Source organism: Salvelinus alpinus, chromosome 9, assembly GCF_045679555.1.
Source record: "Salvelinus alpinus chromosome 9, SLU_Salpinus.1, whole genome shotgun sequence".
Classification (NCBI taxonomy): Eukaryota; Metazoa; Chordata; class Actinopteri; order Salmoniformes; family Salmonidae; genus Salvelinus; species Salvelinus alpinus.
This window is the reverse complement of record NC_092094.1, coordinates 29,708,996-29,729,598: the sequence shown is the minus strand read 5'-3', so window position 1 is coordinate 29,729,598 and position 20,603 is coordinate 29,708,996. Positions and strand designations below refer to the sequence as shown.

The 20,603-nt window shown below is 43.1% G+C and overlaps 1 protein-coding gene across 8 annotated transcripts in view; it reads left to right on the top strand.

Moving 5' to 3' along the window:
- LOC139584604 (SH3 and multiple ankyrin repeat domains protein 3-like) overlaps nt 1-20,603 on the top strand; it is a 307,285-nt gene that overhangs the window by 142,793 nt on the left and 143,889 nt on the right. For 7 of the 8 annotated variants that reach the window (XM_071416641.1, XM_071416643.1, XM_071416642.1 and 4 more), the window contains 3 exons: nt 10,398-10,506; nt 17,110-17,261; nt 17,924-18,091. In XM_071416641.1, the coding sequence (XP_071272742.1) occupies nt 10,398-10,506; nt 17,110-17,261; nt 17,924-18,091 (429 nt within the window). Of the gene's footprint in view, nt 1-8,205; nt 8,402-10,397; nt 10,507-17,109; nt 17,262-17,923; nt 18,092-20,603 lie in introns of those variants that run through there. The other variant, XM_071416644.1, reaches the window with a different exon arrangement.

Here is a 20,603-nt window from a genome sequence, read left to right as displayed (position 1 = left end):
TGCATCACAACAAATATTCGCCAAAATGCAATCTGAAAAACTATTTTTAATACTATATTGATAGAAATTGTAGCAATTATGACGAAGAAAACAATTAAAGTTTACCCATATCCACTAAATAGCGCTGCTAATAGCTCTATTATGAAAATACTGTGATTGAAGAGAAAATTGTTCAGAGGTAACATTATTGAGTCACTTTCTACCAATATCTACCTGGTTTTAGTCGTTTAAGTTCAGGCTGGAGTATTTTTTCAATTGAAAAAAAATCTACAAAAACACAGTGACTCATTCAAAATCTCCCGGGTCGTGACCCACCAGTTGAGAATCGCTGCTTTAGATACTGTGGATTCCCATTAGAGATGGAGTGGTAGCTGTGCTGTAGGAGGCCGACTGTACTCGAGCTGTGACATATTTCTCTTACTCCATTACTCCTCTAGCTGTTCACTGGCTGTGGACATGATAGTATAATGTCCATCTCTCCCCGTCCCTCTTTTTCTCTCTTCATCTCCATCTCTTACCCTTCCTCTTACTCTCTCTTCATCTCCATCTCTCACCCTTCCTCTTACTCTCTTCATCTCCATCTTGCTCTGTCTCTCTCCTCATCTCCATCTCTCTCTGTCCCTCTCTTTCTCTCTCTTCATCTCAATCTCTCCCCTCCCTTTTTCTCTCTCTCTTCATCTCCATCTCCCCCTCCCTCCCTCTTTCTTCATCTCCATCTCTCTCTCTCTCTCTTTAATTAAAATGCTTTCCCCCTGCAGCAGGATGGTTTCTGTATAAAGCATCTGGGACATACAGGTCAAGGCCTGCCTGCTTCATCTTAACCCTTATATAAGACAGCCAACAAAAGGACAGGAGGGGATATGGAACAAACTCTGCAGGCTAATGCTGTTTACTTCGGGTTGCACTGATTCCAGGCTTTTAAGAAAACAAATGTTTATTTTGATGCTTGGAAGTGGGTAAAATCAAGACACCATTTGAAGCCACGCTATGTGCTATTTAAGTGGTTACCAACCTTATCTGAGTCAAGATCACTTTCACAGTCAAAAAGTAAGCCTATATCTGTCACGCCCTGACCTTAGATATCTCTGTTTTTCTATATATTTTGCTTAGGTCAGGGTGTGACTATGGTGGGTACGCTAGTTTTGTATGTCTAGGGTTTTTGTATGTCTAGGGTTTTGTATGTCTAGGGGTTTTGTATGTCTATGTTGGCCTGATATGGTTCCCAATCAGAGACAGATGTTTATCGTTGTCTCTGATTGGAGATCATATTTAGGTAGCCATTTCCTCATTTATGTTGTGAGCCTGTAATCGAACCACGCAGCCGTTATACTGCTCAGAAAGGAGACACGTTCTGTCTCCTAGAGATGAACGTAATCCTAACCGACTTGCCAAAACTATAGTTATAAAACTATAGTCAGCGGAGTCAATCACCACCTTCCGGAGACACCTGAAACCCCACCTCTTTAAGGAATACCTAGGATAGGATAAAGTAATCCTTCTAACCCCCCCCCTTAAAAGAGTTAGATGCACTATTGTAAAGTGGTTGTTCCACTGGATATCATAAGGTGAATGCACCAATTTGTAAGTCGCTCTGGATAAGAGCGTCTGCTAAATGACTTAAATGTAAATGTAATGTAATGGATCTTGTCTACAGTAAGTTGCCTTTGTGCACTCCAGTAGTGTCACGTTTTGTTTGTTCTTTATTGTTTTGTGAGTATCGCTTTATTAAAAGTATGTGGAACTCTATGCACGCTGCGCCTTGGTCTCATCATTACGACGAGCGTGACAGAAGATCCCAGCAACAAAGGACCAAGCAGCATGCCCAGGAGGAGGAAGTATCCTGGACTTGGGAAGAGATCCTGGATGGGAAGGGATCTTGGACTTGGGAGGAAATCCTGGCAGGACAGGATCGCCTTCCTTGGCGTGAGTCGCCTAGGAGCATGAGAGGACAGCAACGACGTTGGGGAGGAAGGCCACAGAAACCCCCCCCAAAAAAATTTGGGGGGGGCACATGGAACAGTCGGCGAAGTTGAGGAGTGAGTCAGAGACTGTCGAGGAGTTATTGGACAAATTGGAGGAGAGTGAACGGAGGGGAGAGTTAGAGACCTTCGAGGAGTTGTCGGTCAAATTGAAGGAGAGTGAAGAGAGAGAGCTGTTGGTATGACGTAGTATGCACGGCATTCGCCCTGAGGAGCGTGTTAGCTGTCCGATGCCACCTGTATCAGTTCCTCGTACTCGTCCTGAAATGTATGTTAAAGTTCCGGAACAATTGATTCCGGCTATACACACCAGGTCTCCAGTGTATCTTCACAACCCGGTGCGTCCTGTGCCAACTCCTTGCACTCTCCCTCAAGTGCGCTTTCCCAGTCAGGTGTGTCCTGTTCCTGCTCCTCGCACTCTCCCTCAAGTGCGTGTCCACAGTCCAGTACGTCCTGTGCCTCCTCTCCGCATTCGCCCTGAGGTGCGTGTCATCAGCCCGGTGCCACCTATACCGGTCCCATGCATCAGATCTCCAGTGTGCATCCACAGTCCAGTACGTCCTGTGCCTCTTCCCCGCACTCGCCCTGAGGTGCGTGTCATCAGCCCGGTGCCACCGGTACCGGTCCCACGCATCAGGCCTCCAGTGCGCCTCCACAGTCCAGAGCTTCCGGCTACAGTTCCCAGTCCAGAGCTTCCGGCGACAGTTCCCAGTCCAGAGCTTCCGGCGACAGTTCCCAGTCCAGAGCTTCCGGCGACAGTTCCACGGTCCAGAGCTTCCGGCGACGTTTCACGGTCCGGAACCTCCTGAGACGGTCTACGGTACGGAACCTCCTGAGACGGTCTACGGTCCGGAACCTCCGGCGACGGTCCCCGGTCCGGAGCCTTCAGCAGGGGTTCTCAGTCCAGAGCCTCCTGCGACGATCTACGGTCCGGTTCCTCCGGCGACGATCCGCGGTCCGGGGCCTCCAGAGACAACCCACGGTCCGGAGCTTCCGGCGACGATCCACGGTCCGGGTCTCTTGAGACGACCCACGTTCCGGAGCTTCCAGAGCTGTGTCCAGAACCAGAGCTGCCACCAAGGTTAGATGCCCACCCGGACCCTCCCCTATAGGTTCAGGTTTGCGGCCGGGAGTCCGCACCTTTGGGGGGGGGGGGGGGGGGGGTACTGTCACGCCCTGACCTTAGATATCTCTGTTTTTCTATATATTTTGGTTAGGTCAGGGTGTGACTAGGGTGGGTACGCTAGTTTTGTATGTCTAGGGTTTTTGTATGTCTAGGGTTTTTGTATGTCTAGGGGTTTTGTATGTCTATGTTGGCCTGATATGGTTCCCAATCAGAGACAGCTGTTTATCGTTGTCTCTGATTGGGGATCATATTTAGGTAGCCATTTTCCTCGTTTGTGTTGTGGGATCTTGTCTACAGTAAGTTGCCTTTGTGCACTCCAGTAGCGTCACGTTTCGTTTGTTCTTTATTGTTTTGTGAGTATCTCTTTATTAAAATTATGTGGAACTCTAATGTGGAACTCTATGCACGCTGCGCCTTGGTCTCATCATTACGACGAGCGTGACAATATCTACCACTCAGATTTTTTTTTTAACAAATGTAACATTAACTAATAATTACCATTGACTAAAAACAGTTCTGTAGGAATGAGGGTTGTGCAGAGGCCTAATACATTATCGCAGCATGTCGGCTATATGCCTGGCCTGCTAATATTGTCCTTCTCAAACCATATTATATTTCAAAACTCAAGATTTGATAACAAAATAGATTACTTGGTGTAACACTTGTGAGGCACAGCTGAGCATAAATTTAAATAATTAAATGTTTCATTTTACTGGACTGACTGTACCTGCATCTGATGGTCATGGTGTTCTCAAGACAACTGGAAACTCGAAAAAAAAGTGAACGTCAGTGAACTTCAGGTAGGAAAGTCGGAGTTCTAGAAAGATGCCAGAGTTTCCCAGTTGGATGACCGGTCAAAAAGATTTGTCCCAGTCGGATTTCATTTTTTCCCGAGTTCCCAGTTGTCTTGAACACAACTGACGTTATTTTGAACACGGTATCAGTCTCAGCGGAGGGAGGGAGCAGCAGAGGGTCCGCCTCTCACGGTCCCTGCTCTCTCCCTCCTTTCCTCCGGTGAGACTGACCAGAGAGAGAGAGACAGAGAGGGACAGAGTCGAGCTGCTAATAATAATAAAACGTAGTGCTATCGATACACTTGACTACTCAGTCATTGCGAGTGGAAGTAGAGCGACGCGCATTTGATATTTTGTAATAGTGTAGACAGTGTTGAATAAAACGTAGACATCAACTCACAAATAAAAACAGCAGCTCGTTGCTGTATTCTTTGACAGTCTCTCTTGGTCATGGTTTTAAAAGTAATTAAATCTCACGTAAGCTAGTGTCAAATTTTGCTGTGGCCGGGGTCGTGGAAGCTGTAGGTAGGCACGGTGATTTGAGCTATTCGATTGGCCAGCGCAGTAGGCACTCACGATTTATTCACAGATCTCCTGGTCCACCGGGTAGGCGGAGTTTGTCTTTTCAGAAAAATGAAATGGTTCAAAATGGGAACACTTTGCCTATCCGGTGCACAGGGCTTCTGAATCAAATGCCCCTACCGCCAACAGATCAACAAGAAAAAAAGGAGCGCAAGCCTTAATGCCTTTATCGTTGGCTTTTCTACTATGATCTACACAATAATATGATCTACACAATGGTGATCCAATTATAAAATGAAATCATCATCAGTGTCACATATGGAGAACAGACAGCTGGATATGCCACCTCTCCACGTATCACAGCCATCACTTTATGTTAGTGGCGGGGAGTTGAGCACCCCTGCTGCTGATGCTAACTATACAAGCATAGGAAGTATCCTATTAAAGAGCATTGATTCAGAAAGCATTAGTGTTGGTCCAAATATGTAATTCTTCCCTTCCATATGCTTCTTTGTACTGCATAGCCTAGTCCTTGTGCACATCTTCAGTGTGCAGCCATGTAGCTGTCTCAAAGCCATATGACCCTGAGCTTTCAGACAGATACTGACTGCCAACATACAGCATGTTGGATATAGATCTACAGTGTCTACATAACATGAGGAATAAATAGGGAATCAGTGCACCATTCGTGACAGAGCCATATGCCTCTGTACCCAAAGTAGTGCAAAATGGTTGGAAAGGAATAATTTGAGACAAAGACCAAATCTCAAATGACTGTCTATTCTCCATAATGTGCTATTGATACTTTGTGACTGTAAACTGAACATATGGCTTTGGGCCATTGTAGTGCAGTACAGGGTGTGCCATAGGGAGCCATGTTATATGCTTCCTTAGCCTGTCTGTCGGTTCTGTTTACCCATGACTGATATCATCATTTGTTGACATAATTCACAGAGGATCCAAGTGATCCTTCTGATCCCTGACACTTAGAATTAACAGAGTACACAGTATTCACACATGATGCTTAACTTGTGATGTTTCTGGGCATGTTGGGTGAGTGTGTATTTCACAGGCGGTAAGTATTCACGTGGTTAGCCCAACTAGTTAAGATGTTCCAGAGCTTGTGTGTAGATCACTTGGTTTGGCTCACCTAGTAAGTTTCCATGCACGCTGGATCAAGTGTTCCTCGTGTTTACATGAGATGGTTAAGTAGTTGTAGTGATGGTCCAGAGCATGTGTGAATACATCAATACATTAAATCTTCATGACGGTTGAGTAATTGTGATGCTTCTGGATGTGTACAGTATGTGCATATTCCACATACAGTGTTTACATACAGTACTGTATGTAACACAGGAGGTTGGTGGCAACTTCCTTGGGGAGGAAGGGCTCGTGGTAATGACTGGAGCAGAATGAGTGCAATGGTATCAAATAGATGGTTTCCATATGTTTGATGCCATTCCATTCGCTCTGTTCCAGCCGTTCCAGCCATCCTCCCCTCAGCTGCTTCCACTGGTATGTAATGATAAGTAGTTGTGATGTATGAAAGCATGTGTGTATTTCAAGGTCCAGTTGACATTAACCCACTACTTTACATTGGGGCTTTATGATGACTGCTGATCCGTGATGGTACATACTATAACCCAGTTGTCTGTGACTAGGAGCTACAGAGGCATGAAGTGATGATGGGAGGAAATGTAGTCCATGGAGTGTCAAATATACCTACTGAGTTCACCTACTGTGCTACACTATGAGGACTAAACACACTGGTGAATAAAATGCAAATGTAAGATTAGCTACATTTAGTGAGGAATGCCTTAAGGAAAAGAAAACAACTCTGGGAGGGAGACAGAGGGAGGGAGGGAGAGGGAGGGAGGGAGGGAGGGATTCTTTCTGGCAGGGTCCTCACACTGTAGCCATTATCTGAAGGTAGCAGATGAAGTCTAAGAGGAGAAACCTTGGAGATAGAAAGAGTGTCAGGATTAAACCATGGGATTATTTATCTAAATCCTTAAGGTCATTGACTTTATTTACTCTCCTGGCAAGTGTACTTGGTTACTTGCTCGCCAGTGAACTCTGAAGTGTATACTTGGTTACTTGCTCTCTAGAAGAATATGTAGCATGTACTGTGAACATATGTAGGATCTTAATTTGATCAATCTTCTGTTGCTGATAATTTTCCTACTTTGTAGGAAATGCAGATGCATTTTGTGATTTACAACAAAAAAACACACTAGCACATGGTTATATGAACAGTATCTTATGCTCTGACAGTGAATTTAAGATCACACTGCTGGGTGTTGGGCCTGCTGTGTTGGCAGATATTAACCTTTACTATTGGATACAGTGAGTGTAAATGCTGATTTGGAGAAAATCTCCCTGACTGAAGGGCATTTTGATGTGTTTCCTAATGCTAGGTAGACAGTGGTTGTGTGTGTGTGTATGTGTCTGTGACACGTGAGTACAGATGTAGGATCTTAATTTGATCACTCTTTTGTTGCTGAGAATTTTCCTGCACAACAGGAAATGCAAAATTGTAGTGTATCCGAGGTTTAAAAAGGCTTCTAAAGTTTCAATTTTCCACTTTAAAATGTCAGACTTGATTTGCCGTAACGAAAAACATATCAACCTCTTCAAAAAAAATCCATTAATTATAATCTACATAATTCCCATTTCTTGTTTCTGCATGATTATTTTCCTGCTGTAACAAACTGGCTCAAATAAAAAATTCTGTATCAGTGCGTGTGTGCATAGCACGGCGTGCTTGTGTATGTGTGCGTGTGTGAAACCTGTGTGTGTTCTGTCCCATATCTGTCAGTTCTCTTTTGCTGGTTCATCTGTTTCTGTGTGCGTACCGCGTTACTATGGGGAGGGCTTCTCGTTGCTATGATATGGGTTCCCGTGGTAATGACATTAGAATGACCGGTGTGTGTGTCTCAAATTGATCCCCCGATTAGATTTTACCCTTGAACCCGTGTTGTGAATTAAACTGGAGACTAGGCAGCCTGAAATCACACCAGAAACATAACAGTAGAGGGATTGTTTTGTGGCCAATTTGTGTCTGATCTTTACATTTGGCAGTGCTGCACCCTCAAGCATGACTCAAACTAACCTTACCCTTACTCTTACCCCTAAACTAAAATAAACCTAACCCCCTTGCTAACATGCTTCAACCTAACCACTCACACTTATTTGTAAACATCAGTAATGTTTTGCAAATCTGTGAATGTTAGCCTCTCTCAGATTGTGAGATTACATTGTTACAGTTACTTATGAGATCAAGTTGGGACTTGGGACGCAGACATATGCCAACAAACAAACCGTCTCACATGCACATCCTCTCCTGTCCTTTTCCTGTGCCTAACAAGGCTCCCAGTCATCAGTGACAGCGTTTGTATTTCAATAAAGGAGTCTGTGCTGTGGCTGGAACCGCATTGACCCCCCCCCCCCACTCTCCTGAAGGGAAATGTATACTGTTCCACTTTGTAGTATGATACTCTGTGTGTGTGTGTGATGGTGTTCATTAGGATGTGTACTTGAGTAGATTAGCCATAACAAAGCTGTGTCCTCTCCTCTGCACTTAACGGGCAATATTATACACATTATACAAAACACATTGCTAGCTAAGCATCCCTCCGGCCTCTCTAGTAATGCATTTCATAGTACACACGCACAGATTTATCTTCCCACACACGTATGTTTCTGGCAGTCAGAGCTCACTCTTTGTATCCTATCACCATAACAACCACAACCAAAAAATCCAGAGTGAATTTCTCCTCAGTACAGCTGATGATGGTGAGAGAAGCAGTCGGCAGTCATTCTCAGTGCCAATGTGTGTGTGTGTGTGAGTGAGCCAGGGTAGCCAGGTATGGGCGAGAGCGGAGATGTCTCTGAGTGAGGGAGCACGAGAGAGACGTGAAGTTGTGAAGGAGTTAAAGAGAGGGATTTTGGAAGGACGGATATATTTGACACCTTACATGGTGAGTGGCACACGCCTTCTACATGATGTTCTGCTAATTAGCGATGCTGGTCACAGGCAAGGTGTGTGTGGTGTGTGCGTGTGTGTTTTTTGTGCAAGCTTGTGTACAGTATGTCTGTAAAAAATAATCCTTTGTTTGTGTCACTGCACCTTTTACTTTGTGTGTGTCTGTGTGTGTGTACTGTAGGTTTCAGTGCATGTGGTGGTTATGTAACAAGTGAGGCAGAGAAACCTTGAGAATAGAATAGTAATGATATCTCTCTGTTAGCCAGATGGGTTATATCTGAACACAGCTCTCTCCTCTAGCCTCTATGTTTAATACCATATCTTTATCTCACAATAAAGCTATGTTAGATACTATACCAATATAGTCTTGACTACTTCAGATACTGTGTGTTCAAACTGTATTGAATATTTCAGATGCTGTATCAATATTGTATTACCTATTTCCTATTGCTTAATGATGTTAGCTGGATTGAATTTAAAGCTACATCTACTGTGGGATCATTATTTCACAGAAAGCTCTTGTCAGCATATGGAATCTCTCAAGTAACCCAAGGTTTCTAAGTCAGTAGTATTGATTGAGAATATTTTACAGGTTGGTAATTAGGCTAATAGGGATTCGAGTCAGGCTTTGGGGTAAATACCATTTATTTTCAGTCAATTCAGGAATTAAACAGAAATTCAAATTGAATCACTAAGTAACTGAATTGAAGTGGAAATTCACCTCAACCTTTTATTCAGATAAAAGTATTCAATATGTATTGTCCTTACATTGTACTGTATGGCTGTGGTGTTTTGCTTGCAAACTTCCTTGTTTCAGTAGTACTACAGAAGTAGATCAGTGGGGACCAGATAGATTCTGGTCCAAATCCCTATTTGGGCAGTTCTGTGTGTGGCTACATGGTGCTATTTTCTGAATGAGCTTTCCAGCCTTGTACAGCAGATGCAGATGTGTATGTATTCCAATTCACTCTCTAAACATCTGGGTGAGATAGTCATCTGTAATGGTTGAAACGCTTTACTGCAATGAGCTGAATATCAAGCAAAGGTTACAAAGATAAGGATATCCAAAATTCCCTCTTTGGTGTGGAACTGTAACATAAAACTGAATATTGGGAGTAAAGACCACACCTCAACTCCTCTGCTTTCAATAACCAATGGCTGTACACACACCCAATCTACCTCACAACTGTGTGTTTTCCATATTGTGCTGAATTTATTGAATTGAAATGGACTTGACCCCAAACCTAAGTGCTGTCTCCTTTACTTATAATGCACAGTATAGGAACTAGTTGGTTACAGGAAAAGGCATGGGTAAGTGATCTGATCCTTTAAAGAGAAGTGCTATGTACTGTATTTTGTTCTTGATGAATAGAAAGTGAGTTTTTTTCTGCTTTGGAAGTACAGAGAGATGGAATATTGCGGTCTACCAACGGTGCCTAATGCACTACTGTATCCACCTAAATCTTCCACTTGGACTGACATGGAACACAAACACACACTTCAGCTTTCATCTTGCACCTGCATTATTAAACATCTCTATCCACATGAGTGTTACATCACCCAATCACAGCGCTCTATCTCCCTCTATGTTTTATCTTTCTCTATATCTCCCTAACTGTCCTTCATTTGCTCTATTTCACTGCCTCTCTTTTTCTCTCCCCTCCTTCCCGATGCATCTCTCCCTATCCACTCTATTTCACTGCCTCTCTTTTTCTCTCCCCTCCTTCCCGATGCATCTCTCCCTATCCACTCTATTTCACTGCCTCTCTTTTTCTCTCCCCTCCTTCCCGATGCATCTCTCCCTATCCACTCTATTTCTCCTCCTTTATCTATCTTTTTATCTCTCTCTTTCTCACTCTCGCCCCGTCTTTCAAACTCTACACCGCTCCCCCTCCTCAATATTAAATGCAATTAGATTTGCATGAATGACATTTAAATATGTTTTTAATACTAGTTGAATGACATGGACTCTCTATCTGTCTGTCTCCCAGGCGAACCTGAAGAAGTTTATGGAGTATGTACAGCAGAGGAACATCGAAAAGGTGTCCAAGTTCCTGGAGAAAGGTCTGGACCCCAACTTCCACGACCCTGAATCGGGAGGTGAGGAGACAGTTGCAACTCTAGCATCCAGAAATGATGGAATCAAAGAGACATGCAGAGTTAATTTAGATCAAACAAAACAGTGCTACAAAATGTGAATAAAAACATGCTCATTGATGAGATAATAATTAGGTGGGTTCTTACATTTGTACAAGTATGGATTATTTTTTGTTGCATAGCCCACTCCCCCTGAGACACAGCCATTATTGATGGTGACCCTGGAGCAGTTAGGGTTAACTACCTTGCTCAAGGACACATCAACAGATTTCTCACCTAGACGGCTCGAGGTTTCGAACTAGCAACCCACAGTTACTGGCCCAACACTTTCAACCGCTAGGCTACCTGCCGCTGGGTGCAAACAACTTCCCTGCAGATGTCACTGATTACTGGCGAGAGAACAAACAATGGTTAGCTGAGCCACAGTACTATTTGATATACACTGAGTGTACAAAACATTCCATATAGACTGACCAGGTGAATCCAGCTGAAAGCTATGATCCCTTATTGATGTCACTTATTAAATCCACTCCAATCAGTGTAGAAGGATTTTTAAGCATTGAGATAATTGAGACATGGATTGTGTGTGTGCCATTCAGAGGGTGAATGGGCAAGAAAAAATATTGAAGTGCCTTTGAACAGGTAGTAGGTGGCAGGCGCACCGGTTTGAGTGGGTCAAGAATTTTTCACGCTCAACAGTTTCCCGTGTGTGTCAAGCAGAGGCGGTCAGTGCCTTTTAAGATGAGAGGACAATTTATTTTTCATGAGCATGGCCTTATTTCTATTATAGTATATTGGATGACTCTCATTCATAAAGATGGTGCGAAGAACATGGCTGACGTGTTACATTCTCCCAACCAATTGTGCAATTTTTTACTTTTTTTGGCACTTTGTGAAACTTATTTGTTTTACTTATTGTGTACATAATGTTGCTGCGACCGTCTCTTATGACCGAAAATAACTTCTGGACATCAGAGAAGTGATTACTCATCACGAACTGCAAGAAACTTCTTCCTTTAATGAGTCAGATGAGAAGGATATCCTGCTTTCAATGGAAAATGCCCAGATCCAGAGCCTTTTGCGTGAAGAAAAGACACTGGAAAATGGGACGCGGATCGGGGATCCTTCTGAGAATCTCGAGGCGAGCGAGCAAACTCCCAATGCCTTCCATTCTTCTTGCTAACGTGCAATCGTGGAAAACAAAATTGATGACCTACTATTAAAATGATCCTACCAATGGGACATTAAAAACTGTAACATCTTATGTTTCACCGAGACATGGCTGAACGAAGAAACGGACAATATAGAGCTGGCGGGATTTTCCATGCACCGGCAAATCAGAGATGCTACCTCTGGTAAGACAAGGGGTGGGGGTGTGTGTCTTTTTGTCAATAACAGCTGGTGCGCGATGTCTAATATTAAAGAAGTCTCGAGGTATTGCTCGCCTGAGGTAGAGTACCTTATGATTAGATGTTGACCACACTACCTACCAAGAGAGTTATCATCTGTATTATTCGTAGCCGTCTATTTACCACCACAAAGCAAAGCTGGCACTAACATGCTGACCAGACCGGACACGTCGCGTGCGTGAGCGTCACAAAATACATTTAGAAATCCATGTTATTCAATTATTGCACCCACACTGCTCGCGCGGGCCAACGAGTGTCTGCAATGCCAAGAGCTAAAATAGAACTCCTTTCTATTTCTGACGCAGATCGCGCTGAAAGTCCTGCCTCTCCTATCTCCTCATTGGTTTATAGAAGCAGGTACCCACGTGCCATCTCCTCATTGGTTATACCCACGTGGGTGATTGAAAGACAAACTGTTTTGCTGGTCGTCGTGGTAATACTATGAAAGTTTAGATGCCGATCACCATATAAGTTCAAAGATGAAAAAGCCTGGAAGGAGGAGAGATGACTAGAAACGATTCGGTTGGCCGTTTATGTGTGGATTAATTGTCGGAGTAGAGGACCTTGTGCATTTCAGGTAAAATAACAACTCAATGTTTATATCCCAGGACAAATTAGCTAGCACCAGAAAGCTAGCTAAATAGGATAAATAAGTTCGCAAGCTAACTAGCTAAATTGCCAAACATGTTTAAAACTTCTTATGGCTGCAATCCCGTTAACGGGATGATATGACAACAGCCGGTGAAAGTGCAGGGCGCCAAATTCAAACAACATGTATCTTATACCATTTTAAAGGTAATCTTGTTGTTAATCCCACCAAAGTGTCCGATTTCAAATAGGCTTTACAGCGAAAGCACCACAAACGATTATGTTAGGTCACCGCAAAATCACAGAAAAACACAGCTATTTTTCCAGCCAAAGACAGGAGTCACAAAAAGCAGAAATAGCGATAAAATGAATCACTAACCTTTGATGATCTTCATCAGATGACACTCATAGGACTTCATGTTACACAATACATATATGTTTTGTTCGATTAAGTTAATTTTTATATCCAAAAAACCTCAGTTTACATTGGCGCCATGTTCAGAAATGCCTCCAAAATATCCTGAGAAATTGCAGAGAGCCACGTCAAATAACATAAATACTCATCATAAACTTTGATGAAAGATACATGTTTTACATATAATTAAAGATACACTTGTTCTTAATGCAACCGCTGTGTCAGATTTCAAAAAACTTTACGGAAAAAGCAAACCATGCAATAATCTGAGACGGCGCTCAGAAAAGAAAGAAAAATTATCCGCCATGTTGGAGTCAACAGAAATCAGAAATAACATTATAAATATTCCCTTACCTTTGATGATCTTCATCAGAATGTACTCCCAGGAATCCTAGTTCCACAATAACTGTTTGTTTTGTTTGATAATGTCCATCATTTATGTCCAAGTAGCTACTTTTGTTAGCGCGTTTAGTACACAAATCCAAACGCTCGTGCAGGTCCAGCCGAACGTTGGACAAAAACTTCAAAAAGTTATATTACAGGTCGAAGAAAATTGTCAAACTAAGTATAGAATCAATCTTTAGGATGTTATTATCATAAATATTCAATAACGTTCCAACCGGAGAATTCCTTTGTCTGTAGAGAAGCAATGGAACGCAGGTCGCTATCATGTGAAATGCGCTTGACCAGGACCTGGCTCTCTGCCAGACCACTGACTCAAACAGCTCCCATCCGGCTCCACATCACAGTAGAAGCCGCATTCAAGGTTCTACAGACTGTTGACATCTAGTGGAAGCTGTAGGAAGTGCAAACAGATCCATATCCCACTGTGTATTCAATAGGGGCTGGGTTGAAAATCGACCAACCTCAGATTTCCCACTTCCTGTTTGGATTTCTTCTCAGGTTTTTGCCTGCCATATGAGTTATTTTATACTCACATACATCATTCAAACAGTTTTAGAAACTTCAGAGTGTTTTCTATCCAATACTAATAATAATATGCATATATTAGCAACTGGGACTGAGGAGCAGGCCGTTTACTCTGGGCACCTCTGGGCACCTTTCATCCAAGCTACTCAATACTGCCCCTGCAGCCATAAGAAGTTAATGCTTTTCGACCTGTCCCCAAATTAATGTCATTGGTTCAGAGTTTGTTTTGATATTTTAACCTGCGTGTCGTGACCGCGTTTGGTGTAGGGGGACAAAATACATTTATGCACGATAGCGCACGTTGGCACACGCGCGCAGCCGGTTTGGGTTCCGTGTAAGACCGCTCTCAACCAACTCTATAAGGCCATAAGCAAAGAAGAAAATGCTCATCCAGAAGCGGCGCTCCTAGTGGCCGGGGACTTTAATGCAGGCAAACTTAAATCACTTTTACCAAATTTTTAACAGCATGTCACATGTGCAACCAGAAAATTAATTTTAGACTACCTTTACGCCACACACAGAGATGCATACAAAGCTCTCCCCCGCCCTCCATTTGGCAAATCTGACCATAATTCTATCTGACCATAATTATATCCTCCTGATTCCTGATTCCTGCTTACAAGCAAAAACTAAAGCAGGAAGTACCAGTGACTATGTTTTGCTATTCATCCGATGGCATTGAGGAATACACCCACTCGGTCATCGGCTTCATCAATAAGTGCATCGATGACGTCGTCCCCACAGTGACTATACGTACATATCCCAACCAGAAGCCATGGATTACAGGCAACATCTGCATCGAGCTAAAGGCTAGAGCTGCCGCTTTCAAGTAGAGGGAGGCTAATCCGGACGCTTATAAGAAATTCTGCTATGCCCTCAGACGAACCATCAAACAAGCAAAGCGTCAATACAGGATTAAGATTGAATCCTACTATACCTGCTCTGACGCTCTTCGGATGTGGCAGGGCTTTAAAACTATTACGGACTACAAAGGGAAACCCAGACGCGAGCTGCCCAGTGACGCGAGCCTACCAGACGAACTAAATGCCTTTTATGCTCGCTTCGAGGCAAGCAACACTGAAGCATGCAAGAGAGCACCAGCTGTTCTGGATGACTGTGTGATAACGCTCTCAGTAGCCGATGTGTACAAAACCTTTAAACAGGTCAACATTCACAAAGCCGCTGGGCCAGACGGATTAACAGGACGTGTACTCAAAGCATGCACGGACCAACTGTCAAGTGCCTTCACCGACATTTTCAACCTCTCCCTGACCGAGTCTGTAATACCTACATGCCTAAATGATTACCGCCCCGTGGCACTCACGTCAGTAGCCTTGAAGTGCTTTGAAAGGCTGGTCATGGCTCACATCAACAGCATCCTCACGGACACCCTAGACTCACTCCAATTCTCATACCGCCCCAACAGATCCACAGATGACCCAATCTCAATCAAGATTGGAGGACGTCCTCCGGAAGTTGTCATAATTCGTTTGTAAGTCAATGGAAAGGGGTGAGGACCATGAGCCTCCTAGGTTTTGGATTGAAGTCAATGTACCCAGAGGTGGACGGAAGCTAGCTGTACTCCGGCTACGCCATGGTGCTACCCTACAGAGGTCTGTTGAGGCTACTGTAGACTTTCTTGGCAAAGTAGTGTGATTTCATCAGTTATTTGGTGACATGATTGTATTTAGTAAAGTTTTATCTAAAAAGGATACATTTTTTAATTTTCTACAATTTACATTTTTATGAAATTCACTGAGGATGATGGTCCTCCCCTTCCTCCTCTGAGGAGCCTCCACTGGTATCAAAAATTGTCCACCACCCAAAAGAAATCCAGCCAACTTGACACAACTGTGGGAAGTATTGGAGTCAGCATGGGCCAGCATACCTGTGAAATGCTTTCGACTCCTTGTACAGTCCATGCCCCGACGAATTGAGGCTGTTCTGAGGGCAAAAGGGGGTGCAACTCATAATTAGGGAGGTGTTACTAACGTGTCGTACACTCTATTGAGAGAGTAGACATTTTTGTGATACTGCTAGTAGATTTCAGACACACAGTATCAAAACAGCTATTGTCCAATCAGGAATTTACTCCCCACCGAGGTTCCTGTTCTACTGATTGAACTTCCTGAGGATACTTATTATCAGCGTTATTATTAAAGAGAGGGAGAGAGAGATATAGAGATAGACGGACAGATACAGAGACTGACAGACAGAAATAGACAGACAGATTGACTGTTACGGAAATATTCACAGACAGACAGACAGATGGACAGATACAGTGATAGAGAGACAGACAGACGTAGATAACGAGTGCTGTGATTGTTCGGGTTGGCTGCCCACTGAGCGATATCCGTCTGGCCCTCTCTGCCACATCCCAATGCATGCTGGGTAAAGCTGGATTATTCTTCATGCTAATCTCCTCATGTTTATGCAAATGTTTGTGCAGTCATTTGTTGAGAGCCTCCAATGGGGTGACCTCTGAGAGAGAGAGAACGAGAGCGAGAGAGAGAGAGAGAGAGAGAGAGAGAGCAAACAAAAGCAAAACAAATTACAATATCATTTGGTTCTGAATGCTAGTTTTGTTGTGTCTGTGTGTGCACATGTTTGTGAATATACTAAACCCACAGTTCATCCCAAGCACCTTCTTTGATGAAGAGAAAACTAAATCTAAAAGAATGAGATTGATGGCTTCTAATGCCTTAATCACACAGACAGCGTCATTGCGCAAAATGCTACGCAACGCTGCAAGGCAAACGCAGCGTTCCATTGGAAATGAATGTACTTCTGGTGTACCAAAATGCAATGATACTGTCGGTGTGATCGAGGCGTTAGTGTTTACTTGCATCATCATCAAACAAACACACACACATACACACACACAGATTGTTTGCTAACTCCGACACTCTTATCTGGTTTTGGTAAACACCAACTCCATCATGTTTATCACAAAGTCATTTCACTGATGAGGCTCTCAAATGCACAATATTTATCTTCTTAAATGAATCACTTGAAATTGCTGAGAGTGGATTCATCTGGAAATGGAACTAGTATTTTATTCACCCTGCCTTTATCACTCTAATCAGAGACATTTAAAGGGATAGGCCTTCTCATACAAATGCTTTGATTCATTTTTATACAAACAGTTAAAGTCAACCCTAATGCTGAATGCATGCTTCTGTCTCAGTACTATGCAGAATGTACACTGAAAAGCTGTCCTGTTATATATTAAACCTAGTTCCTCTCTCCCCCTGTGTGCTGTAGAATGTCCTCTGACCATGGCGTCTCAGCTGGAGGGCTGTGCAGACCTCATCAAGGTGCTGAAGAGTGGAGGAGCTCACCTGGACTTCAGGACCCGAGACGGCATCACTGCACTGCACAAGTCTGTCCGCACCAAGAACCATACGGCCCTCATAGTGAGTACACACACGTACACGCACGCACGCACACACACACACACACACACACTCACTCACTCACTCACTCACTCACTCACTCACTCACTCACTCACTCACTCACTCACTCACTCACTCACTCACTCACTCACTCACTCACTCACTCACTCACTCACTCACTCACTCACTCACTTTCTGCTTGTCATAAGTAAGAGTCTGACTCACATGATTTCCTCAGTGTGTATGTGGGTGCTAAGTACTCTCTTCCGAGACCTGACTGAAAAGATGCTTTTATTCAATGGGCTTCTTGTGCCCTCCCTGGCTCACTGGGTTTTCATCTGCTTTGAGAAGGTTAGGTTGTTGTCTTTAATGAGTAGGCGTGTGCTCAGTGAATGGATGTGTATCATTACTGAATGCCTCTGATATGACTCATCACTGTTCTCATCCTGAGAGCTATAGCTGTAGTGCAGAAAAACCCATCATCTTAATGGACTACTGTATGTCCCTCTTTTTGATCTACATGAGTGCAGAAGCCTATGATAGAAAAATGTAGATCCCACAAAGGAAATGGATAGTGTTTTCATACAGGGGTTTTCATAGGTTCTGTTGGGCTTGAAGTGAGTGTGTGCATTGTGTGTGTGTGTTCTCCAACTTTCCCTCTCGTTCTCTTTCTCTCTGTCAGACGTTGCTGGACCTGGGTGCGTCTCCTGACTATAAGGACAGTCGGGGGTTAAGTCCGCTTTATCACAGCTCTATGGTAGGAGGAGACCCCTACTGCTGTGAACTTCTGCTCCACGACCACGCTCAGGTGGGCTGTGTGGACGAGAACGGTTGGCAGGAGATACACCAGGTAAACGCACACATACGCACAGACACACACTAGTGATGCGCGGGTCAGCTGTTTTTCCACCCGCACCCGCGCACAGTTGCTAATAACCCATATGGTTAAAAAATTACAAGATTGTGTTTTAATACTGTTTGTGCATCAAATAAGGTTCCTCAGTACTGTCTCATTTGTGTGTGGGACTTGGCGCTGGGGGCTTGGCGCTGGCAATTGATTTATGATGGCTTGGTGATGGAACCTACAGCCTGCATGCCATAGAATGAGTTGGTCTTTGTGTTGTATGAGGTACCAGGGAGGAGATGTCTCTGGTGTGAACGGCTGATGGGAGGAACCTTGACTTAGGGGCTAAACCATGATTTCTATACAATTGGAACAGTCTTCACAGCAAATGCTTTCTGGCTGGGGGATACTCCTTTCTCACATACAAATCCTAACCTTTTGACCCATTCCAGACATTTGTTGTTTGTCATGAACATTCAGGAGGATGTACGTTGCTACAAAGAGCTGTACCCCAAATCTGCTCGTTGGGCTCTCAACGATTGACCAGCTCCATTTTTGCAATTCTTAATCAATAATAAAGATTGATTGTTTGAAGAAATAACAAAGTCTCTCTCACTTGGTTAGAATTTCCACCACACCCATCCGCAAATGCCTAACTATATGTGATAAAGTGAAAATCTGAGTCCTGCACCCGACCCTAACATGCTAGTAGGCCGATAGAAAATGCGATGTACAGTCAGAGATAGTGGAACGATTGCGGGATGTCTTTTTTTTAAGCCTAACTTAGTTATGTTTCTGCTTACAATTTCCAATGTTTTGGTGGACTATTTGTTAGTCAACTTGTCTATAATTGGATACATGCAGCTTCTCTAATGTCATTAGGCTACTGTCCTAGAAGACTAAATAAAACCTTGCTCACCAGAATGTCATAAATCAATGATTGCTTCATCTAGTTTTCTCTTTCATCGCCGCTTCTCTTGCGCATCAGATGTTATAGGGACCAGGGAGAAAATGCAGTAGGCTCATTTTTTATTTGATTTTTAAAACAGGAAAGATTTGACCGGTTTTATGAAAATGAAATGCTGTTAAAATGAACAAACATTTTTCTGATAGGTTTTTAGTTTGGCTTGGATGCATATTTTATGTGGTTGAAATACTATCAGCTTTTATGACGCTGACAAAGATAGCACCTTTACAGACAGTCCATAACCACACATTTCGCTGAAGATGGTGAAAGAAATCCTATTTCTCTTCTCTTGTTCCCAAGTCAAAATGTACATTTGGTGTCTAATTTTAGTTTATATTATATTGGGCTATGTGAGAGGTTACAGCCCTACAGTCAGTGTCCAGATTTCGGTTAGGCTATTATTCCATTTAACCCATTTGAACTGTAGGCCCTTAACGTGACATATTTTAAGTCCATGTCTTGTGACTCTCAAATTTGTATAGCGCCTCCTAATCATCACACATAACATATGTAACTGCTATCATCCTCTTTTACCACTTCACCAAATCTTTCCCAAACATTAGACTACTGTTCTGACCCTGCGACTCCACCATGTAAAGAAAGTTATATATTCAACGGACAATTTTTACTTTTTCAATTTGAGCTATTACAGTCTATTACAAATCAGTCTGAGAGTATTTTTGACAGTATTTCAATCTGCATACAGTAGGGTTTGAAATAATGTTGTATGATCTTCTGTGTAGAAAAGAACATCATCATTGATTATGTTATTTTCCCACCAGTCTGATTTAGTGCCTGGTCTTGTCCACAAACAGTATGTAAGTACGTGTTACGTACGTGTTACGTACGTGTTATGAGTCTTATCTTTCAGTGATGGGGTCATAATATTTTGTCACTTAAATCATTCAAAAGATAGAGACACATTTGTAGGAAGAAACATAAGCCACTGTTAATTACAACCGCATCTAGCAGCTACGAACCACCTCATCTCGCGACATCATTTTCAAACCACATGGGTTTGCGAACTCTAGATTGGGAAACTCTGAGTTAGGCCCTAAAGTTTAGGCTTACGCACTAATGGCAGATAAAAATAATGAAAGAAAACCTTGTTTTCTCTTTATTGAACCCGCCTAAATCCCACCCGCCCTTCATCCACACAATATGTAATGTCCCTAAACCCACCCACCTCACAGATTTAACCGCAGGGATTGCAGGTTATGAGTCAACCTGCTCATCACTAACACACACACACACACACATGGATACAGACGCAAACACACACACACACGGATACACACACACACACACACACATACACACATACAGAGAGAGACTGCTCTTCCCAGACATAGACACTACTGTAGATCCAGACTGACATTTTGAGGAAACCTTCCGTTGATTAGGAAGAAAATGTAGCGGAAGAGCAAAGAGGGACAAGTACAGTATTCATTTCCTAATTGGATGGGGCACAAAAGCACTGCAGACTTCATAAGGTTTTAAATGGAGGGAACAGGAGTAGCACTACAGGGCTTGATAAAACTCTGCAGACCC